Source organism: Monomorium pharaonis, unplaced genomic scaffold (assembly GCF_013373865.1).
Source record: "Monomorium pharaonis isolate MP-MQ-018 unplaced genomic scaffold, ASM1337386v2 scaffold_163, whole genome shotgun sequence".
Taxonomy (NCBI): Eukaryota; Metazoa; Arthropoda; class Insecta; order Hymenoptera; family Formicidae; genus Monomorium; species Monomorium pharaonis.
This window is the reverse complement of record NW_023415432.1, coordinates 1-25,497: the sequence shown is the minus strand read 5'-3', so window position 1 is coordinate 25,497 and position 25,497 is coordinate 1. Positions and strand designations below refer to the sequence as shown.

Here is a 25,497-nt window from a genome sequence, read left to right as displayed (position 1 = left end):
TCTATTTACTTTTTTTAAATTACATTTATTTAATTGTATTGCTTATTATAGAATTAATTTTTTGTTTATTCCATTAGGAAAGTTTAGTTTAATCCATTAGAAAAGCAGATACTGCTGTTGAAAGACTGGTTAATATTACTTAAAATATTACTTTTACAGTTAAATAATATTATTTTGTTTTATTTTTAGTAAAAACATTATTTTTGTTTTATATTTAAGTTGATTAAATTTTGATATTGTAAAGGTACGCAAAAAAAAAGGTATTTGTTATTTACACATATTAAATAAAAATTTAATATATATTTGTATTATCTATAGTACAAACATAGTTTAAATTTGTTATACAAATATATAGATATTGCAGATAATTTATATTATTTATACAATACAATTACCAAACTATGAAATCTTAATAAATAAATATCACTTGTAACAAAGTGTTTAATTATTTTTACTTTAACCTTATTGCTAAAAAGGGATATATATTCTTAAATTAAAACGTCACAAAATTAATTTACAAAATTTATTTAGCTTAAAAATATAAAAAAGGTAAATGTACATACATATATAGATAGATATAGAATAGTTATATAGCACCATTAATCCTTATAATTAAATTATTCATAATTGCTTGTCGTTTAACATTACCATCCTCTGTTCTACCGGGTATTAGTGTTCCACGGTGTCTGTTTTGTTCATGTGTTTCATTGAAATCTATTAAATCGCCTTTCAAGATACAAATATTGTGTAATACACAAGTAGCTATTAAGTATTCTGGAATTTTTTCCAAAGTGACCATAGGTAGACAATCCAAAATGCTTCTCCATCGTCCTTTCCATAACCCAAAGGCTCTCTCAATTGCAATTCTCGCAGAGGATAAACAAAAATTAAAATTTTTCTGTCTATTCGTCAAATGGCCATTATCTTTAAAAGGTACCATTATACATGGATGAATGCCATATGCAGAATCTCCAACAAGATGAGAATTATAAGGAAAATAGATCTCTGGATCTTGAACATACTGACTGACAGGAGAAAGTCGAAAAACACGTGCATCATGCACTGATCCAACATTTCCAGCAAAGACACTCGTAAAAAGCAAGTTTTGAGTACAAACTGCCTAAGAAAAAAATTAAACACAAAAATAAGCATAACAAGGAAACAAAAACAGTGTCTAATTATTTTTTAGACATATTTTGATATTCTTACTTGCACATGGATTGAATGGTATCCTTTACGATTCACATATGATTGTTTATCCTGTTGTGGAGCTCTTATTTTAATGTGAGTTCCATCAATGGCTCCTAAAACATTAGGAAATGCACTGGCTTTTTCAAATTCTATCATTACTTTAGCTGCTCTCTCATCCACAGGCCACTTAATAAATCGAGGAGCTAGAGTGTGCAAAGCATAAGCAACTCTTCTCATTGTACGAATTGCTGTAGCTTTTCCCAAGTTAAATTTTGTACACACAGATCTGCAAGTCAGACTTAATGTAATTCCTGTTACAATTTAAGACAATTTTCTCTTTTCACTTTCTTGAAAAAGTCCCATAATATTCCTTGCATAAAATGTCTTATTCAAACATAGTGTTTTGCATTCACGAGATTTTATTATAAATTCTGCTTTGCAGAAATCTCGGATTGGATCGTGGTCAATACTTTTCAGTGCGATATTGAGAATAGAATCAGTAAATCTTATTTGCCTCTGAATCCGATAACAATTAGCAGAAGAAATAAATCTTTTTTAATGTGAGGGTTCGCATTCATTTGAATGCCTCTTATTGCGATTGAATGCGAAGAATTGAATCCTCAAAGAACAGAATCCAATTCAGAATTTAGAATATTCAATTAAATATCTTCTGAATTCTACTTTTTGCAAAAAGTCAATATTTTTTAATTCTTTTTAATTCGACGTTTTATGCAAGGCTTGTATAATGCTTTTAATAATTAGGTATAATAATATACCTGTATGAATCTGGTGTTCCCATCATCCACAAAGCCATCAACAACTGCTTTTGTGCAGATATTGGTTTCCTACCACTAATTGACCTTGTGCTACTTAATGCAGGTCCTATCAATTCCAATAAAAATTGAAAAGTTTCAGGTAGTAATCTGTAAAGAAAGAAATAATATTTCACACTCGCTAGAGTTGATATTTATATTCCAATTACAATATTTTTCGAATTTAAGCCAAAACTTTACATACCTAAAATGCATTTTAAATTCTTCTGCAGTATAATTGGGAACAATTTTTTCAATGTAATCCTTGATGCGAGGTCTCATATGGGTTTTACTTCTTCGTTCATTTAAATACAAACACATTATTTGTATAAAATTTTGTGTTTTTTCCTCTTCGTCGTCACTACTTGAGGATATATCAATTGCAAATTCTAAATCACTATCGCTTTCCAAACAAAATTCCAAATATTGCGACAATATTATTTTCTGTTGTTTCTTCTCCATTTCGTATATTATACTAAGATTTAAGGCTTCTAGACAATGTTGACAATATAATTTTTAATAAACCAAACAGTATTTTAGGTTACATAGCACGTAAGTGAGCTTACGGCCGGTCCGAAACGAAAGTGTCTATAGCGTCATATTTGAATCGGACCGGCCGTGAGCGCCTTGAGCGCTGTAAGTGCCATGAAATCATTTCGGACCGCAGCCTTCGAGTTATACAAAATTAAACGATGATGATACAGGATGTTGTAACAGCATGAGCATGCACAGCTTCACATTTGCATGTTCCTTAGCTGTATTATAAACCTAGTTTACACTAGAGTCCCTATACAGAGAGTCGTGCCATCTCATTCTAGTTCGACAAAACATGGCGTCTTAAATATACAGGGGTGCGTTCCGTTTCACGCATAATACGCATGATGCATCGTTCATCCTTGTTGTTTGTCAAACGTTAAACAAGGATGAACAATGCATTATGCGCATCATGCGTTGAAACGGAACGCAGCTCAGAAGTGTCAAACAATCCCAGGGGCTCGATTCTTGAATTCATTCGCAAGAGAAATGTATTCGCAAATTCTGTTCTTACAGAAAAGTTGGAAATTTATTGGCTATCGTATGGCTATTAACCAATAAACTTACAACTTTCTGTTAGAGCGAGTATTTGCGTATACGTTTCTTTTGCGAATGACTTCAAGAATCGGGCCCCTGTACTGAAATTCTACAGTGTATGTGACGTAAACTATAGATTTTCAGTACTGGCAGTGAATATCGAAACGCAGCCCAAGTGCTCGGTGTAAACTAGGGTATAGGCAACGGTCCACTTGACGCTGGCTACGGTCCACTTGACGCTACAAACGTTTCGAAGCATTCTTTGATTGGTCAATTCGTAAAAATCTTTGTTTCGATTAGTCAATCAAACACTTCGAAGCATTTGTAGTGTCAAGTGGACCGCAGCCTAGGTCAGAATATTGGTGTCAATTGATGCCCATGAAAAGGCACCTTAAAGTGCAAATTTGGGGATTTCAAGCAACGCAAACAAACCTAATTTCTTCAAGCATGGATTATATTTTCTCAATCATTCACACGAAAAAAACTTGGCAAAAAATATTTATAACATAATATTTTTATATCTATATGCTTAATAAATGAGAAATATAAGAAAACTAAGATATTTATATCGTTTTTATTAAATGGTTTTTATATCCTTCGCAAACATAACTGGCTGATTTCTCATTATACATTCATAATTTTTTCACAAACTCGTTTCAGAACTTTATGTAACGATTTTTTTTTTTTACGAATCTTCGAGAACTTTCATTATCAGGCGATTTAAATAATGATTTGACTATGGATTGAATGAATTATTTAACTCTCGACAGATGCACGTGCAATTCCTTGGGGCTACGTACGGTACGTGCATTGCCGCACATTGCCGTAGTATATCTTCCAGTGATTTTTAGTAGAATACGTAACACGAAATTTCTTACGTCCTACGTCTGATTGCTGATTTTTTTGAATAATGACCATCACATTGCACACCAAGGTAAAAAAATATAACGGTAGGATACGATAAAATTTTTGATTTGTTAATCAAAGCAGCGATCAAGCTGGTTTTCGTAACAGTTTATCACGAAGCAAATATGTCTTGTCATGCTTATTCATTCTCGTTATCACTGCGCTAAGCATCGCTCGACGAGAGTGTAAGGTTCTTCTCACAGAATTTATTTTCTGTTTAAAGTAAGCCTAGAGAAAAATATATTACAAAGTTTACAATTTCGAGAAGAATTTGTGTTTATCACGAGAAATTTTCGTGGTTAACCTGCATATCTGTACACGTTGGGTCACACTTGAATTAATCTCTTTTTCCAAGTATAAAAATTATTATTGACTTACACTTTAACAACTTTAACGTATACTTTACATCTTTAAAAAGTGTATGTATACTTGTTTCTTCAATATCACATACAATCTGACAATTTTATTCTGTAAATTTATTTTTGGAGAGGAGGGACCAAGAGCACTATATGATATTTGCACTTTTTCAAATATAAATGATATTTTCTAGTTATGTTAAAGTACATATAAGAGTCATCAAAGAATTTTTTATACTTTTAAAAGAATATTGAAAACTAACTTAGAAGTGTTTTAACTCAATGTGTATAGAGAAACAAGTGTTAAAAAATAGGATACATATACAGTATTAAGAAAAATTATGTATAAATGTAATAATTAATTACAATGCTTTTAGTTTAAAAAAAATATACTGCATTTGTATGTATTTAGAACTTTAAATGTTCAGATAAGTTATATCTGAGAAAATTATATTTTGTGATTATAAAATCATACTTATAATTTATTGCTTTATTTTTGTAAGGCCTTCTTTATGAAAGATCGAAAAAAATTGGTTATTTTATAGAAAAATAATTTCTAGTTTTAATTATTATTATTGATTATAATTGAAATAATTTTTTTCTTATTAAGATGGATGAAAGTGGGACACCAGAGAAAGAAATACAGGCAGATGTTCCTTACAAAGTATCTGAATACAATGATAATTCCAAGGATTCTGCAATAAATCCCCAACAATCTTCTGAGAAGGATCTGCAATGTGATAGCGATGATTGGTTAGATATTCTTGGCAATGGTCAGCTGAAGAAGAAAGTTATACAAAAGGGTGAAGAAAATGTAAAGCCGCACAATGGTGATATGTGTACAATAAAGATGATTGGTAAACTCGACGATGGTACAGTTGTGGAAGACTACAATAATTTAACTATACAAATAGGAGACATGGAAGTAATACAGGTATTGTAATTGTAATTGGAGGGTTTTTCTTACCAAAAACCAAACAAGTCTAAAAAGTTAAGTCAAATAAATTGGAAAATGTGGAAATTGGAAAGCATTAATAAGGAATCACTATGTGATATTAATAGATTTCAGTAAAATTTATTATATTGATAGGTCTTTATGTCAAATGTTATGAGATAAAGTATAACATACATTTTTTGTTACAAGCGTTTGTGAGAAAATCGAGATAAAAAAATTTTATATACCCTAGGAATTAATGGAATAGAACGTAAATCGAGCTTATAGCACAGTGATAGCATAACGTCGAGTTGCTGATTCAAGTAATTCTTGCTAATTTAAACAATTTGTTCCTGAAATACTTTTTTGCAATGTGGACATTATAACTCGGGTATGCTACCACTACACTACAAGTTTTTTTAATTATATGCTCTATTACATTAGCTTCTAAGGCGCATTGAATTTTTTTCTCGTTTTTTTTGCGAATACTTGAGAAGTACATGTTATTACTTTATTTCATAACACTTGACATAAAGACCTATTAATACAACAAATTTCATTAAAATCAATTACTATCAAGTTGTAGTATCTCCTTGTAAGATCTGCTACAACTATTTACTCCCAAAAGTTATGTTTCTAAGAAACAAAAAATTCATCTTTACTTATTTATTATGTAAATATAGTAATTTTTCTTTAGACATATATAAACACAAGGTTTAGGATGATATTCATAGTTATATTTAAGATTATCTTAAGTACAGTTTTAAGATGCTATCAACCAATTACAAAGCCATATTAACATCTTAAGACATTACTTGAGATGGAAATATTTTTCTAATATTCTTAAAATAAGATTCAAATATAAATACTAGCCTTAGATTAATATATTAATATTTCGTAAATTTTAATATTTTTATAGATTATTTAAGAGAATAAATAAGAAATTGTAGACTTGTTTGGTTTTCGCGGAAATTTTAAATTTATTACATATTATTTAACTATATTTCTCTCTTCCCCTCCCTTCCCCCCCTCTATCTATATATATGTGTGTATGTACACACACACACACACACACACACACACACACACACACACACACACACACACACACACCACACACACACACACACCACACACACACACACACACACACCACACACACACACCACCACCACCACCACCACACCACACACACACATATACATATTGTATATACTTGTTAAACTTACTTTTTTAGTCGATTATGATTGAGGATTATAATCTGCATTTCATACATGCATAATAATAATCATCTTAGCATAGGTACTTTAGTAGTTTACCATTGGTTTCCAAAAAGATGATCAATTAAAAGTTTAAATAGATTTAAACTTAAATTTTTGGCACAAGTAGACATGCAATGTTACATTTTATATTTTACACATATTACATATTTTATATTTATCTTTTTTCATTAACATAAATAATAAAGATAAAGAAGGAAATATTATTCGAGGTATAAAACAATATTTGTTTACTTTTTATTTACAAAATTTTACATATTACTCTTAACAAAACATATTTATATTTCCTTCTGTTTAGGTATAGTATATTAGGTTTAGTAATCTTCCGAATATATACCCTAACATTCATCAGTAAATAATGCCCTTAAAATATATTTTTTTAATATCTAAGAAACATTTTTCTAAATATTTCTAAAAATTTTGTAAAAGGGTTTAAGTTCCTCTTTTTTATTAAAAAAATATTTCAATGTTAAACTTTTTTTTTAATTAGATAAATGCTTGTTTTTAACTATTGAAAAAGTTTTTTTGACATTTAAGAAAACTTTGAAAAATAATGAGTTAAGTTTTTTTTTATAAAAAAAAATACTTATTTTAACGATTAATGAAATATTTTTCTAACATTCTTAAACGTTTGCAAACATTTTGAAATTAATCTGTAACACTGGCGGATTCTAGGGGGATTGGAGTTAACCCCATTTCTTTTAAATTAAAAAATTAGTCTTACTAGATCTGTTAAAAAAAAATTAAGTAAAATGATGCAGGCCGCAGTCCGCGATTAACGCGGACGCTTGTGGATTAAATTTTTATTCATAGGATTCACTGTGTTCAAACTATCCGATGTCTGATATACAATGTTCAGCGAAAAATTTTATTAACTCCTTCCCCCTTTATTATCGACGACAGAATCCGCTAGTGATCTATAATGTGCTCTTTGGTTTCTGTTTTTTGTTTTTTATCTATTATCTTTTTGCTTCTTCACCGTATGTGAAGACACTTTACATATTACTGTTTTAATGAAATTAACAAGATAAAAGTTAACAAACTCCCCCCAAAAAACAAGGAACGTGTGACAAGAAACGTAATTGTTGTAAAATAGTTATATATAATAACATAAGAACAAAGTTTCATGCTTTAATCAATATTTTGAGGTCACGTTTAAAAGAAAAAATAGGCTTGTTTGATTCTTGCTTTTATTTATATTTGTTTTCTGTTTGAGATTCTTTCTAAAGTAAAATTATTTATGATATGATGCTACTGATAAAAAATGATTTGGCACTATAATCTATATTATAAACATTTATTTGGATTTTGTAGAAAATCTGCAATTACTTTTTGTTTACAACTGTTAGTCTCTTGTTCAATATAAATGTTTAAATTACAGGGATTAGACTTAACGATTATACTGATGGAATTGAACGAAATAGCTGAAATTCTAATCCATCCCAGATTTGCTTATGGTCCTCATGGAAATAAATCTATACCACCTGACTCCACTATTACGTACACGGTTCACTTGAAAGCAATAGAAGATGAGCCTGAGATGGAGACTTTAAGTATTGAACAAAGGAGAGAAATAGGGTAATAGTTTTGTTATAAAATATATAGGGTAATAATTTTTGGTTATATACCATGGAAAAAGAAAAATCGCCAATGCCTATTTCTAAAAATTATTTCTTATATAGAAATTAAAAATGGAACTTTTGGAACAAAAATATAAAGAAAGTGTATTTTATCAGATAATATAGCAGTTTTAATAATATCGTTTTGAATTTTGCAGTAATTAAGTTGTTCGTAAAATAAACAAACATGAATTTTCATTTATTTAAGTAGATAATGTTTTTATTGGTATTAATAAATTAATAAAATACGATGGTTAATCTTTAAAAAATAAGGAAATATCTTTAGAAGATCTGTATATACATATTGATATTGATGTTTTTTTTTTATAAAGATCAATTTTTCTTAACTGCATGCTATTAAAAATAAGATTTTATGCGATTTTTTTACATTGTATTATAATTTATTTATTACAGTAGAGAGAGTTGGATAGTATTTACATATAATCAATTAAAAAATTAAAAATTAAGTAATAAATTTAGCAAATTAATTTGATACAGTTCTAAGCTCAGTTTACAGTTGCGGTTCAAGTCTAACAATTATTTCAGCACACAGTTTATAAAACTGAAAAATGTATTTAGTAATCGATATAAAATATTAATTACTAAGATTTACTTTAATAAAAAAATGTCATTTTTTATTTCTTATATCATTCACATATTGGTCTAAATTATTATTGAAATAAAATTAATAGGTCAACAATTTTAACCTAATTTTTTATTTTAACTAGTTATTTTAAACAGTTGAATTTTAATTTATTAATTTTTTTTAAGTTAAAAATTTATTTATGTAAAAGAAAAAAATACATTTCCATACACATATATATATAACAATATTTTTTTGTTATTTTATATTTAATTTTCAAATTACTAAATTTGACAATTTATAATTTGTAATTGTTTTGTTATTTACAGTAATCTAATTTTTAAAACTTATACATGTTAATTTAATATAATTAATATTTTTTTAATTAACTAAGTTTATTTGAATGCAATGTTTGACTCACAGTAAATTTTTCATTTATGCAACTTTTAATGTAACTAAATTTTAGTCATTAGCTTTAATTTAATTTAGTTTTTAAAAAATATTAACTTACCTAACTCTGACTTACAGCAATAGGAAACGCGAGCGTGGAAATTGGTGGTTTATTCGTAAGGATCTCAGTTTTGCAATACAATGTTATCGAAGAGCATTGAAATATCTACAACTAGATGATGATACAAAATGGAATAAATATGAAGAAACAGTACCAGTTACTGCTAAAGAACTGCAGACTTTGTTAGATGATAGTATGAAGGTATACAACAATTTGGCAGCTGCATTAATTGAAACAGAAGCCTATGATTCAGCCTTAGAAAATGTAAATCGAGTTCTGAAGTATCAACCAACAAATAAGAAAGCTTTACTTAGAAAAGGTAGTAAAATTTACATAAATTTCTTTTAGTTTATTTTTTTTATTAAGTTAACTCTTAACTGAGAGCAACATATCTATATTGTTATTGGCAATGTTGTTCGCAATTATAATTGCAATTATATCATATTGTGTGTTACTATTGTAACATCTGAATTTATTGGGAAAATGGTGTTTTCATGATATAACAACTTTGGATAGCAACTTGCCAACATGTCGGCAATTTTGAAATCACTGTTATTAAAATTTGTGTTGCTATTATGTTACTATAATACCCACATAGCACAATATTTAAAAAATATTTATAAGAAGTGAAAATATTTATGATAAATATTTTGTACATATTTTTATGTCCGAGTTTGTCAGGTATAAAAAAATTATGATAAATATTTATGAAAATATTTAAAATAAATATTTATATCATTATTATTAAAGAATATAAAAAATATTTCAATTTCATATACTTCAACTCAAAATATTTCAATTCATATACCATAAATATTTTTCAGTACATTTTAAAAATATATTCTATATATTGTTGATAATAATTTTTGTATCATTTCTAAATGGTTTATGAAAATAATTATATAATCTTTAAAAAATATTTTTTGAAAATAAATTTGTAAAATATTTATAAATATTTATGATAATATTTTGTGCTATTTGGGTAATTTGTAGAATTACATTGTTGTTAGGTTACAATAGCAACGCGAATTAATTTTGATACTGTTACCTCGCTGTTAAACTGCTGGCAATATATATGTATATTGTTGCTTATGTTGTTTCAATGTCAAAATCATTGAAGACAAATATACAGCAAATGTCTAATGGTACAGCAATCACAGATTTATGCAATTTTGGTTAGACAAGCTTTGCTAATGGGAATATTCTTGATTCATATTTTTTGTAGTACAAATATATATTTTTATATGTTGTGCCATTGTATATACATTGTTTACAGGAAAAATATTGAAAATTAAAGGGGAATATTCAAAAGCTTATTTGACCTTTGTTGAAGCGCAAAAGTTGGAGCCAAATATGAAATTGTTACAAGCAGAACTGATAAGTTTAAAAGAAAAAGTTTTAAAACAAAATAGGAAAGAGAAGCATCTATATGCTAAAATGCTAGGTGTGAATACTAATAAGTCATCAAAGGATGTAAAAGTAGAAGATAAAAGAAAAATTGCTAAAGGAATTCTATGGACTCTGCTTGGAGCGTCTGCTGCTGTCGTCGGCGGTATACTTGTACACAGATTCATTTCGTGAAAAAAAGGGAATGTAAAAACAAGATAAAATGAAGACAAACCAAGTCAATGAGGTGCAAAATAATTTTCTTTGTATTATAATAACAGAAATATATAGTTAAATATTACAAATATTACAAATATTATTTGTTGAACTTAGTCAAAGTAATGTAAATTTTTATAATTGTAATATTAAATTATATATTTCCAACGTGCGATATGAGTATATTTGAACTAATAAATAGTAAACAAATACGGAAAATAATGAATACAAAAAACTTGACTTGATAATTTTTAATAATTATAAAATCGTAATGTATATATTCGAATTATTATAGTTATTTTATATAATTATTTGCAACATAAATTAATAATTCTTTGATAAATTCTATGTATGGTGTATTTTGTGTACATATTACATATATAACAAGATATATATCTATAAAAACAAAGTTAAGAATTTAATTTTATCCAAATATTATGTTTTACATATTTAAAAAACTAATTTCGAATATGCTTAATACAGCAGAATAGAGCAGAATTGGGTGAATTAATATATTTTATAATATATTTTATAATTTTCTAAAATTAAATTTAAATAAAATTAAAGTTTGAATATCTTATAAAATTAATTTAGTTACGTTAAGAGTTACACGAATGAAAAACTAACTTATTTAAAAGCTGCGTTAAGATTAAGTTAAATCAAAAATTAATTTTAATAAGTATTGTTTGTATTAGATTAGAAAGTCACATGATTTTTTAAAATTAGATTACTTTAAATATCAAAATAATAAATAATTAAATAAATAATTTGTAAGTTAAATTTATGTAAAATAACAAATGTTTTTATAGGAGAATATTTTTTACAATTTTTTCTTTTACATAGACAAATTAATTTTATTTAAAAAAAAATTAATAAATTAAAAAGTGCCTTTTTATGTGCCCTTTATGTGCCTTAAAAATAACTAGTTAACAATTTATTTAATTAGAATTGGCTAAATTAAGTTAAAATTATGAACTTTTAATTTTAATAAATTTCTAATTTTTTAAAATAATTACTATCCAATCCTGTTTATTTATATTTTAAAAAATATAATTTTAAAAATATACACTAATATATAGATTATTGATAATGTTACATTTATAATATTTTGGCACTATAAAGTAAGTAGTATATTGAATACATATTAACTTAGTGTATATACAGTCTAATCTTTTAATTAAATTTTACGTTTGCATCTTAATAAAATAATATGCATTAAGTTTTGGTTGCCTACAATGTAGGCTCTACATTCCCGATTGCCTATAGCTTCGTTTGCACACACAAAAATAAAGTGCAAAAGTACGATTGCACACGACATTATTGCGCACATACACTTGATACTATTACACACATATATATTGCACACATGCACATTATTCATATGACACTATTGCGCACATGCACTCTGTAAGCAGAAGGGAGGTGTTGGTGGACCTCGTTTTGCGTGGAAAGTCGCAAACCCATGTAGTGCAGTACAAACGTGGATGTCGTTTCGATGTGTATGAGCGCAATAGTATCATGTGTGCAATATACATGTGCACAATAATTTCATGTATGCAATCGTACTTTTGCACTTTAATTGTTTTCGTGTGCGTAAACGAAGCTGTAGGCAATCGGGAATTTCTGCAAAATTTGTGTGCAAACGAGCTGTAGGCAATTGGGACCACTCCGTTATTTATATTAATACGGAAAATAATAAAAATATTGAAATGTTTGTTATTGCAGTGAGTAATAAAATTCTATTTTGAAAGAATATATTTATTCATTTATTTTCAAAAATTATAAAATCAAATGTTAGATTACATTTTGCAATATAAGATATATATTTATAAAATTTAATTACTTACATATTTATAACATTTAATAATATTCATCATTAACAAAATAAATAATTTCATATGTTAATAAAATATACAATAATATAGTGATATATTAAATTTTAGTAACCGTGATACTATTACTTAAACAATAAACTTTCGCTGCATAAATTTTCAAATATTAAGGAATGTTGGAAATTCATGAGTTAAATAGCTTTCTATCGTTTCCATTTTACTATTATTACTTACAAGTGGAAATGAGCTTTCAATATTTTCCAACGATATTTCTGAATAATTTGTATTGTTATAATATATTTGATCAATATTCAAAGGACTACTTTGGAATTCTATATCCTGATAATCTGGTAAATTTAAAATTTCATTACAATTTGTTCCAAATTGATCAATGAGTTCATTAGCAGCAGGTAACAATTCCGAGTTGTTAGCGATTTCTACAGTGAGCACTTGTCCCGTGTTTACGTCTACTAATGAAAGAACTTGTGGAATAGAATCGACAATAGATAAATTTGTAAGTTCCAATGACAAGTTTGGACATTCAGAGGCTTCCTCTGAAGGATTTAACAATTGTTGTATTTGTAGTTGCGAATTGTCATTTATAGTCTGTTTATCTTCATTTGTAATTGAATAATCTCTCTCTTTATTCTTTGGAATTAATTCGCGTCTTCTTCCAGTTTTTTGTTTATTAGTTTCCAATCTATTTGATTTATCTGGCACTGGCACAAGATTTCCATCCTTTGTTTTCATGAGCTTTACTACCTTGAAATTAAAACAAAGTATATATGCAGACTGTTCGATAACGAGAGAAAATTTAAAGAATGACTATAAATAATAAATAAGATAAAAATGTGTAATAAAATTGTGATTATAACTTATTTTTTATATTTTATAATTTATATAATTTATTGTCTAAATATTCACATGCTTTAAACACCATATATGTAAATATTTAAACATAATTAAAAAAACCAAGTCTTAATTATATTAGTCTTGGTTTTGTATTATCTAGAATCACTCCTTAAATTTTCTCCCATCTGTTTTCTTCCACTGAATATCCTATACATGTAAAATATTTTCAGTAAAATATCAAGAATTATTTTTTACCTTTTTCTTTTTTTCCAATGTAATTCTATGACAAGTTTCCATGTGACGAGTGAGATGATGCGAACGCTTGAACGCGGTGCTACATTGCGTACAAGCAAATGGCCTATGTTGTTCGTGCGATAACTTATGTCTTTTCAATAAACTATTTCTCTTAAATGCCTTGCCACATTTCTCGCAAATGAATTGCCGCTCTTTACTGTGAATGTAAAGTACATGATCCTTCAAGATGCTGACACTGGTGAACGTTTTACCACAATGTTCACACACGACATTTCGCTCTTCTACATGCAATTGTTTGTGCCTATCTAAATCTGTCCTTCTGGCACACTGAAACGTACAACCATACATATTACAGGCAAATCGCTTTGCGCCTTTGTGAATGCGTCTGATATGTTGATCTAGAGCTCTTTGCGTGATTAACTTTTTCGAACAAATTGCACAAGAAAATATTGCCTGTATAGATATTTCTCTATTGACTTTATTAAGATGCAACGCGGACTCCAAATGTCGAAAATAGTCATCTTTTTTTATGAACGTATGTCTACAAGCGGCACAAAAATATGGACCTGTAAAATGTTATTATATTATTATATTATTAAATAGTAATGAAATAAGTTGATTTTTGTTCCTTAATATAATATAATTGGAGGATTTGCAAAAATATAACAAAACCCCATTTTTTTAATCATTAAATTAAATCATTTTCTACTAATAGCATCTGTCGTGAAGAATTGTACTCTGGGGAGAATCAAACGAGAAATATAATTTAAAATGGATAAATAAAAATATGGTATCTTCGCGAGAATCAAATTACATTGTTTCTTTTTTCTTTTAAATGGATCCATAAAATATTGAAATAAAAAATTTTGTTTTTATATCTATTATATAATTATATATTTTTAGAAAAAAAAAAATTTATATTACAATGAACGGTTTAAAGAGTTTTTCTTTGTTTCTTGAAAAATTTACTTTTTGAAATAAATTGTAAATTACTATTGGCTCTAACGAATAAATCAATAAATAAATTACTTGTACAAGCCTTTGCAGTTATTTTTTAAACTTGTTTGGATTTATAGAAAATCCTTCAATTTATAATAATGTTAATATTCACCATTTGTCGATTCTTGTTCGCTTAATTTTGAAACGTGAACTGCCCTAAAATGTTCATGCGCCTTTTTTCTTCGACGCAAAAGTAATATCGCAGTGTGCACACTTATAATTATCATGATTCTGAATATGGGACAAATATGTTTGCTCAGTACTGAACGTTTGCAAACATTGCTGGCACTTGAACTGTCTTTTCTTGCAGTGTTTCTCTTTGTGCTCTTTTTCATCCATATCTATATTTATCATATCTCCACATTCCGAGCACACCTTGCCATTCTGATAGCTATGTTTTGCTCTATGACGGTTTAGTAGGGCGCGTTTAGGGAAACTTTTTGGACACATGTCACATAAATGAGAATGTCTGACCGCGCGTTCTCCATGTGCGCGAAATAGATGGATCTCCAGATGCTTTCGTCTGGCGAATTTTTCATTACAGTGAGGACAATTATTTTTCAGGTGACCCTCCAAATGACGATCCAAGTGTCTTTTGTATCGGAATGTCATTAAGCATTGTCCACACCTTTGAATCTGTTCATTTCCATTTGATAACTCTAAATTATCAATTTTTATTTCATATTTTAACTCTGATGTAACGTTTTGATTTATACAATTATTGCTTTGATTTATGTGAAAAGTTGTATCTGTATTATTTTCTGTGTTAAGTTTGACAGGACAATTGTAACTCTCTATTTTATGTTTTCTAGACATTGATCTTTGTCAAATGCATAGAATTCATTGTTATTAATAGATGTTACACTATCCGATTCTTTGCTTGAATCATTTACAAAATTTGGAAAACTCATAGTATTGAAATATCGAATCGAATGTGAAACACTAACATCCATTGATCTGTCCTCTTTTGTTTTTTCCTCATTGCTCTTTGTGCAATTTGTGGACTCCTCATTATGTAGCAGTAAACTGTCGATTTTCATAAAATTGAAATCAATGTTATTCAAATTAATGTCGTCCAAGCCATCTCCTTGTAAACCAATGTCTTGTGTATTTGGAGTAGTTGCTAGAGTGACCTCAGAGTTTTTATTCTCGAGTGTCCCAATGCAATCTCTCAAATAATCATAGCTTTCAATTTCGTTGTTTTCTGTGCACACATTTGACATAGTATCCAGGGCCGAATAATCCTGAAAGATAGATAATATATAATATAAAAATTGCTAGATGACATCTAACGCACTAGTACGTTTCATAAATAATGTGATCAGATATTTTCTAATTTAAAGCAAGATAATTTTATATTGAAGGGGATAAATGTGTACAGATGTAGATAAACAAGAATATTTAATTTATTTTTAAAGAACAGTACAATTGCTTATATTTAATTAAAATTCTTATCTTAATCCTAAAGGTTTAATCCTAAAGTATTATCATGGATCAATTTTTAAATACTAATTTAATTTTTATTATTTAAATATTGATAGGTTAAAATAACATTTAAGATTTTATTTAGAATTTGTTTAAAATAATTAGTTCAGTTTATTCTAACATCTTGCAACTTGTATAAAGTAGAAAAATGTAAAAAACTTCAGAGTGTAAAAAAGTATCCTAATTTTGTAGGTGACGTTTCATCCAAGTGCTAATTCAAGTTTAGCACAATTTTTGTTATTAAAAGTTCAACAGTTTAAAATAGCATTTAATAAACTTTTTTCTTTTTTTGAATTTGATATGTGTTTAGTGTACCCTCAGGTCACTGCATAATTTGGCTATTTGAATAGTTTTTCTTGTATCTTCTTTTTCTTGCTTTTTATTAAAATAAGGTTAGTTTTGTTATTCTGACATCTTATAAAGTAAAAAAGTATTAAAAAATTTTTTAATTTCGTGTTTAAATTCTTAATCCAGTATTAACGTAAAAAGATATGAGTAGCACTCTAAGATTAATAATAAAGCTTTACAACATACATAGATCTTTTGGTAATTTAAATCAAAATTAGATTTTTTATATCACAATACTGTTTAATCAGATTATAATTGAATGGACAATAGGATAATCATTTCGGAAAACTAAAGCTGTCCCGCCAAAAGTCATTCGGAAAAGTAATTTCTGTAGTCAACTTACCTGGCTGTCAAATAAACGTAGCGTCATCATTCCGGACTATTGAGTCTTAACAATCGATCTGATATTTGCACAAGAATATAATTGTTATGTAACACAGGAGACGGTACATTTAGTTTGTTAATTCGTTATATTGATTATTCATAAGATCATGCTTGCAAATTTCTCGAAATATTCGTAGAATATTAGATACGACGAATAACGCATAACTGCGCATAACCTAAAAAGTGCTGTGCAAAAAGCTGAAAATATTGATATACTGTAGATATACATGTCGCGCATGTATACTGGAAATACAAATTGAGTCGTTTCGTAACCAAAAAAATGAGAGAGTTAAAAAATATTAGATAATTCTAAATATTTAGATAATTATAGAGTTTTCAATTGCTAATTATGTAAGAAAAGTAGATCTAGTCTCAAAGTTCTAACTAATACAAATTCTAGAAATTATATTTACATGATCGTATATAACGGGGAAAAAATATTTTATGTGACAACAAAAAATTTACTCAAAATCAAAAGTACAGTTGTATTTTATAATTAAAAGTAAAAAAATAAATAAAAAATATTTTGAGAGAACGGTTCAAATCCGCAAGAGATCAGCAAAAGGATAAATATAATTTTTTCAAATATTTTATTCCATAAATATTTATCTTAAATTTCAATACGTATGTTTATTTTACTTAAATTATTATATGAGGAATAATAATTGCTATAAAATAAGACAATCCACATTTGTTAATTTGAAGCACAGAAAGTGCTGTAAGTGTCACAGGTACAGCATCGAGGTGTAGCTTCGGGTGCGTAAATTTCGAATTTCTTTCGCCTGCGTTCGTTATTCATCCGTCGAACGCGAGCACACCGGCGAGTCGAGCGAGTTGCAGTTTTACGCGAGCGTATTTTTTTCGCTTTGGTAGGAAGATATGTGTCTCTCGCGTGTTGGAATGCTGTGCAATGTATCGCGCGTTTATTGTGTTTCGACAATGCGTGCGCGATCGTAAATTCCTTGTTCATTTGCGAAAAGGATCGAGCCATGATGACGTAAACGTAAAGGACAAGAGATTTGATGGAGGAGACATCGAACGATGGCAGAGAAACTATACGGAGTGAGTGATTGTCATATTCATTCTTTCTTGAAGAATTAGTCTCAATATAGGATGTAAAATAAAACTCAATCTTGCTTTGCTAGAATCGCTTTCTAATTCGTATTGCATTATCATGTGACATGAATGATCTAACTTAAGCTTGCTTTAATATCCGCAAGATGACGTATCATTATTAAAACGGATCGAATCGATACTTGAACGTGATCGATTACGACTAGCCTTATTTTATTACGGGCCAATCTTTGTTATATAGTCAAAGGAGCCAACATTGAAAAATGTCGAATATAAATATTTATTTGTAAGTATTTATAATGTGAACGAAATTTTAATTATTTGCTTCGAAAAATGTTTTGCAATATATATTATATATATATATGTGTGTGTGTGTGTGTGTGTGTGTGTGTGTGTTGTGTGTGTGTGTGGGTGTGTGTGTGTGTGTGTGTGTGTGTAAAATATATACATATAAAATATTTTAATATATATACATATATATAATTATTAATATTATATATATTCTACTCATAATATTTTTTTTAATCATTGTGTTAAAAAGTTACAATTTTCTAAATTTAAAGAATCGATGAGATTTACTTTTATCAAATATTGTAACGGTTTATTTCTGAAAAAAAATTTATTTTGGAACTCTTGCAGTTTTGCCTTTTCATTAAAAAATGAATGAACAAACATTCGAGTATCGATTACATGAGCGCGCAGCGGAAAGTATTTTTGAGGAGAAAATACTTGACCAGAAGGAGTGACAGAAATATATTCAGTTTATTTCATATGCACCATCGTGTATTTCACATTTAGCTATTAGAACTCTTTTTTATAGATATTATAATTTTGAACGATACATTTACATATACGTCATAAACACATAAAGTTTTATGTTGGATTAACTCTTTCGGCAGAGGTACTTTCGACTCAAGGCCAGATGGCCAAATTTCTCGTAAAATTTGCGACAGCTTGATTCATTCGGCTTTGTATTGCCATCATCTCGCATTCTATGCTTTGTGAACATGCGTCTGAACTTCCTTACAAGGCAAAGAATCTTACAAGCTATGATATGTATCTTTTTTGTGAGTGCAGTTCACAATGCCTTCTTAGTCCAGTTCCTTAGCCCGACTAATTAGATTAATAAGAGAAAGAAGATTTTCAGATAGAACAAAGACTTTTGATAAAATGTGTCTATATATATTCACATACATATATGTGTGTGTGTGTGTGTGTGTGTGTGTGTGTGTGTGTGTGTGTGTAAATAAATAAATAAATATATATATATATATATATATATATATATATACATACATACACACATGCATGTATACATATGCTGTTTATGAAATTATGTATTATATATATATATATATATATATATATATATATATATATTATATATAAATATATATAAATAAGATATTTGCAGACAAGTATATATTGTTTTATACCTAACGAGAAGATGTATTCTACAACATATGCCATAAATAATTATGTGTTCAACATTATAAGAAAATTCTTTCTACATGTTTATGGAATAATACAATTTTAATTTAAAATATTTATAAAACTTGTAATTAATTTCATACACCGTAAAATCAGATGGCATTGTACATGATAAAACAAGAAACAAGTATATAATTGAAAGGGTTTCAGCTTTAAAACATTTTATAATGAAATTTCATACTTCTTTTGGTAAGAGGAAAGTCATCAAGATTATAACATTGTAAATAAAATGTCATGTATTAATTATAATTAAAATTGTAAATTTATATGATTAGCTATCGATCCGCATTAATAAATAATTTTATATCTGCAATTTAAGATAAGAAAACTTTACGTTCAAAATTAATAAAATCTCAACAAATTCACTTGAAATTTTTACATACGTATGAACTTTACATACAACAGAGTGGATATGTAAATATGCGTGTATGTGTGTGTGTTTTGTGTGCGTGCATTATATATATATGATTTGATAGGTATACGCTCTCGAGAAAATATATGAATATTGTGTAAATACGTATATATAGAGCTTAGGTATACATATGGACAAAAGATAAAAATATATATATGTATATAATTCCAATAGGATAATATATCTTGTAATACACATTCATATTTTGTTGATATGTTCTTAAATGCATTAGGCATTTCGTATGATATGTTTTGAGTTCTTACACAGGTAGATTAACGTTTCGGAAAATATCGAGAGTAGAGGATAATATGTCTTCAGGGGACTCTTGACGATTGTAGCACCAGTGACATGGAAAGCAGCGGTTCGCCGAGAGCTTTTTTCTTTCAATAATGAGACAAAGAACAGATTATTCTACGCATACTCTGAGATTATACATTTTTGTTTGCTGTTGTTGTTGTGTTATTGTTGTATGCGAACGTGATTTCGGAAAACTCTTAACACTGCGTCCTCCCACGATTATGCTTAAAACATTGTATGATCGATCTCAAGTGTCGACGACAACGATTAATATTATAATGAAGTTTTTTCCACAGAGTAATATTTCACATAACAATAGCCACAGACAATATGCATCGTGTATTTAGTATTACGATTTCACTAGCATTACTACAATTAAGAGCGATTTCCGCAATATTATAACTCGACAGAGAGTGATTTCCGCGATTATGTTTTACAGAGCGATTTCCGCGATTTTTTAATAACTTCCTCTTCTTGGTACTTGCTTGGGATATCTTTTTTTTTTAACAAACAATACACCTATATTTGCCATTAAGAGTTAAAATGTCTCCTCTTTTCCCTTCGTCTCTCATCATATATGTGTATATTTATATATAATGCTATGTCTCTGAGTATAAGGTAGCGAAGAAAATTTTCTCCCTCTTTGATATGTATTGTTTACAGTGTAATTAATCCTCCTACAGTCTAAATGTATCGTTTTTCAACTCCATGACGTAGACTTAGATTACAATATACGAGTACAATATACACACTGATAGTGTGCGAAGTTTTTTTTTTTGGAGAAGGGTAGGAGTAAATGTATTCGACGTTAGAGAGTCGATTTAAACGTCTAAGTTATTCCTAAGGGTAACTCGAAACATCGACCGAATTATAAGGTACTTGCGCCTCTTCCAGCTCTCTTCCCCCAGTAGAAAATACTTTTCTGCCATTAAAACCGTCTGAATGACACTTCGCGTTTCTTGCGACGTCCGCCGGACGACCATTCGTAAAGCACCAGAAAGAAAAATAAATACTTTGATCTGTGCGTTTGAATAATGAACGGGACGTGCAGTGGCGGACTTACGGATAACCGGTTTATCGGAGTCTCATTAGAGGCCTCCAGTCTTACTGACGGCTTTCTCAAATTATTGGGTTGACTTACGAGTGTTTGTACATGAAATGTTTCATATATTCAGCAATAAAATGGAAACCGTCATAATTGAAAATATGATTTGGCTCTGCTAGAAATGTTATTTCACTTATTTTATTTGGACTTTAATCCCGCCATTGCACGTGATTAACGATTTCTTTCGTCATATCCCGTTGGCATCCCGACTCATTGAAGTTTCTTGATCTCCAATTAAACATTTTTAGTCAATTCATTAACGGTAGCTCTGTTTCTTTCAGTTGCACTTTCTTCATTTTGTTGTTTTGTCAAGATTGCAAAATATTTTACAAACAAGTTCGAAGTTGTTTTGAGGAAAACAGCTTTTTAATCTCAAATTTAGGGTCTCTTTTAGAATTATTTGTCTGTTCTTTTAGATCTTGATTAGGCTTTCCATCTAATACATGTTTAAATACAAAAGCATTTCTTGCATATCATATTGTATATCACAATTTTGAAAATTCTAAGTAAATTTTAATACACACTTTGTAGTACATGTAGCGAAACTGTATGAAATTGCAGCTGAAAAGTACAGTCTCCCACAATTTTAATGATATTATCGTTCACGGTATCGACATTGAAGTTCTCACGTCATTGAGGGATACGGTATCATTATGTCTATCTATGGTCATAATTTATTGTTCTATTGCTTCGGAAATTCTCAAAAGATCGACTTTGTCAGTCAAAATATCTTACACAGACCAACATAACGAGATTGTCGTTGATTAATGGAATAAAATAATAATCAATGTTGACACTGCGACGATAAGAAAGACTCCACTTCTCTTCTTTGTGCACGCCTCTCTCTTTCTCTCACTTATTATATCTTATTTCTATAACCTTGACTTATCACGAGCAATAAAGTGCTCCACTAATCTCTCTCTACATTTCGAAAGAAAACCCAACCGATAAACCGGTTAGATAATCCTTTTTCTCAAAACTGGTAATCGCCTACATGAAAGGGAGAAGATCTTTATTATTTTTTATTAATTGAAAAGTTTTAATTAATTAATAATTAATAAACTTTCAATTGGCGATTTGTTTCCACTTTTGCTTTGCCTTCATCAGAGATTCACAAGTGGAACCTGGGCAACATGTAATCATTGTACACGCATTTCCTTTCGTAGCAAGATTCTTACCTCTATATCATATTAAGAAACATCTTTGTCGAATGGCGCTTTTAAACATCAGCGCATTCATCTTTATCACGACTATACTAGCATGTCCCTTATCCCTAGAGACCTATAAGACGGCTTATTATGATATGTGTTATAGGTTTTTTTTTCAGTCGCGCTATATTCGAAGAAGAAATCTCTTCGAAGTAACATCTCCCCGAGTAACATTTAATTCAACTTTTTTGTCGCACGCTATTATACTTCCTGGTGTATCGTGGCATAGAGTAGAGTTAGGACTAGAAAGGAGATCGAGATAATGTCGAATCGACAGACTTAGACCTAGGTATCTTCACAACGACTAAAGGAGGATTTGATTTTCTCGTAGCTTATCTTATACTTCCCATTCGTCGTGAGTCGACGAGCGAGCGTTTAGGCGAACGGCATCCGCTTGAACAGACGGTTGCCCTGTCCGGTGATCCGTTTCTCGCCGGAAGTGTACTGGATCACGGACTTTATCTGATCCGTTGCCACCGGCCCGATGCAAACTAGGGGATCTTTGAAGTACGAGCAAACCTACCAAAATATTTTCACATAGTTATTACAATTATCGAATTATTGTTCTATTTAGCGATTATACTTGACATTAAAAAAAGTTATATTTGTAGATCAAGATGTTAAAAAAAAAAATGTTTTACCATGCGCACAACTTTGTTAAAGAGAAAATATTTCCATATAGTTATTACAATTATCAAAACTATTGTTTTATTTGGTGATTATACTTGACATTTAAAAAAGTTATATTTGTAGATCAAGATGTAAAAAAAATGTTTTACCATGCGCACAACTTTGTTAAAGAGAAATAAAATTTTATAATAAATTTTAGACGTAATTACGCTTTATAATTATAATAGTTAGGTATTGTTACCTTTCTAGGAGTTTGCCGGTGTCGCCTTTGCAACTGACAGCATAGCCCACGGGTGATGTCACACTCGCTTGATATAGTGCACTCCTCATCTGTAAGTACGTAAAATATAATTTTCTTATGATCTTACAAAATATATATATATATATATATATATAGTATATATATATATATATATACATATAAATATGAAACTATGGTTGCATTTTTTGCCACACACTTTCAGCATTAAAAACTTGTAATGTATGTAATCCCAAGTAGCACGTAAAGTTGTAAAACAGCTGTGATATTGTTGCAGTTTAAATTACAGCATTTTTTTCTAGCACAGCTACTGCCACAACATTATTATAACGTTTTGACAATGTTGTAGTAGTAAAAATGGGATAACATTTTTAGGTTTTCAAAATATTGCTGCTGTTATTTGACTGTTTAGCTATTTTGCTATAAACAAGTTATAATAACCTCTTCACAGTAAAATAGTGTCTGTCACAATGACTTCACAGCTATCAAAATAGCTGAAATAGCTGTTGCAGTATTTTGACATTTTTATTAGCTGTTGTAGCGCTTTTGCAGCTAAAAATAGCAAAAATAGCATTTGCTGTAAATCAAAGCTGGCCGAAACGTTATAACATTGTTATAACCACTTTTTGCTGTCGCAGCTAATATAGTTAGACTGTGTTACTTGGGATGCGTGTAAACTTAGATTTTTAATATTAGCAGTGTATATCGAACACGGTGTATATATGTTCTCTACTTCAAAAAACAAAATATACGTACTGTATAATTTGTTTGAACTGGTTGGCGGTTGACACGATTTTGTTTCGCGTCCAGGTATTTCGGAGCACATTAATCCAGTTTCGCATCGGTATCCCGTCTGCAAAGCTCGCCTTGTTTCATACCAAAATCGTAGACGCATGTTCCAACAACTGGAATTTTATACTTATATGACTCTTGATTGTTTTCTTATCAAAAAGAATAAGAAATAGGATATTTTTATTAATTGAAAAGATTCAATCAAAAGGATTAGAAAATTGTCAGAAAATCGTAGTTTAGTTTTGATAATTTTTTGTGGCAAATTACATAAATGTATGAAAGTAGAAGATAATTGTGAATAGAAAATATTTTTTCTATTTTATACATAGAAAAAGAGATGTTTCGAAGAAAATCTTGTTTTGAAATAATAAATAATTAAAGTGAGATTACATAGCGTTAGATAGGTATAACTGCTTATATGAAGACTTTTGTTTCATTAGGAGTATATACTTTTATTATTCAATAATAATTTTCATATCAAAGAGAATAAATAGAATAGAAAATGACAATACCTTCAAATAATATCTTCAAAAATCAACATTTTTTAAAACATCATTACTATCAGAATAATTATATTGTGCTCTTCAGATGACTATAATATTATAATATCGAAAATAAAAATATATTTCTGCTGATATAATCTAAGATTATCAAATTCTTAAAAAATGTTTCAATTATATGTATTATAAGCGAGAATTATCATTGTTTCATACATATAAGCAAGAAATTTTTTTAAACAAATAAGTTTTTTACTTGTATAAATATTCCTCAAAATTTTACTTTTGATATGTTTATTCAGTTTGTTATAAAAATTGATTTTTGCGCAATTTTCAATCTTCCATTCCCCTTAATTAATAGAGATAAATTTTTAATTGGCATGTCCTCTTTTTTTACTTACCTCCATCGAGATTTACACAAATGGAACCCGGGCAACAGTGGTCATTGTACACGCATTTCCTCTCATAGCAAGGTTCTTCTGTTGGTTCGATTCCTTCGTACATACCACCCAATCCTTCTGAAGATCCGACTGCTTTATTTAAAATATATAATTTATAAGACCCTAAATGCATTCTGTTTAGGAACACATACTATGGATTTTGAGTTTGCGAAATAATTTTTGTTAGGAAAAACTGAGAAATAGGATGGTATGTGTAAAAAGATCTGCTTTTAAAAAATAATAAGTTACTTTTTAATTAAATAAAAAATAGT

At 28.8% G+C, this 25,497-nt stretch overlaps 4 protein-coding genes across 7 annotated transcripts; 1 reads left to right on the top strand and 3 right to left on the bottom strand.

The window, feature by feature from the left end:
- Positions 1-509: 509 nt before the first annotated feature.
- Positions 510-2,759, bottom strand: LOC118648081 (putative nuclease HARBI1). Its single transcript, XM_036294303.1, has 4 exons — positions 2,209-2,759; positions 1,968-2,114; positions 1,210-1,477; positions 510-1,120 (listed from the first exon to the last, which is right to left on the bottom strand). The coding sequence occupies exons 1-4, from the start codon at positions 2,463-2,465 to the stop codon at positions 587-589; spliced, it is 1,206 nt and encodes a 401-aa protein (XP_036150196.1). The 5' UTR covers positions 2,466-2,759; the 3' UTR covers positions 510-586.
- A 967-nt stretch (positions 2,760-3,726) lies between these two features.
- On the top strand, positions 3,727-11,274 carry LOC118644199 (peptidyl-prolyl cis-trans isomerase FKBP8-like). Of its 4 annotated transcripts, none has more exons than XM_036294300.1 (5): positions 3,727-4,024; positions 4,947-5,270; positions 7,932-8,128; positions 9,281-9,582; positions 10,540-10,844. In XM_036294300.1, exons 2-5 carry the CDS (start codon positions 4,947-4,949, stop codon positions 10,842-10,844), a joined length of 1,128 nt encoding a protein of 375 aa, XP_036150193.1. In that variant the 5' UTR covers positions 3,727-4,024. The 4 variants fall into 4 exon arrangements, with proteins under 4 accessions (XP_036150193.1, XP_036150191.1, XP_036150192.1 ...); XM_036294298.1 differs by having other exon boundaries at positions 3,735-4,008; positions 10,540-11,274; XM_036294299.1 differs by lacking the exon at positions 3,727-4,024 and adding an exon at positions 4,071-4,202.
- Positions 11,275-12,853: 1,579 nt separating this feature from the next.
- Positions 12,854-17,426, bottom strand: LOC105830957 (zinc finger protein 431). The gene is given in 6 exon segments (XM_012670715.3): positions 12,854-13,459; positions 13,805-14,370; positions 14,916-14,982; positions 14,984-15,606; positions 15,609-16,047; positions 16,980-17,426. Coding segments are annotated over 6 exon segments (2,328 nt in total). The 5' UTR covers positions 17,010-17,426; the 3' UTR covers positions 12,854-12,856.
- A 2,715-nt stretch (positions 17,427-20,141) lies between these two features.
- On the bottom strand, positions 20,142-25,397 carry LOC105839695 (ITG-like peptide). The gene is given in 5 exon segments (XM_036294307.1): positions 20,142-23,126; positions 23,479-23,567; positions 24,253-24,339; positions 24,342-24,401; positions 25,187-25,397. Coding segments are annotated over 5 exon segments (552 nt in total). The 5' UTR covers positions 25,359-25,397; the 3' UTR covers positions 20,142-22,982.
- Positions 25,398-25,497: the final 100 nt, after the last annotated feature.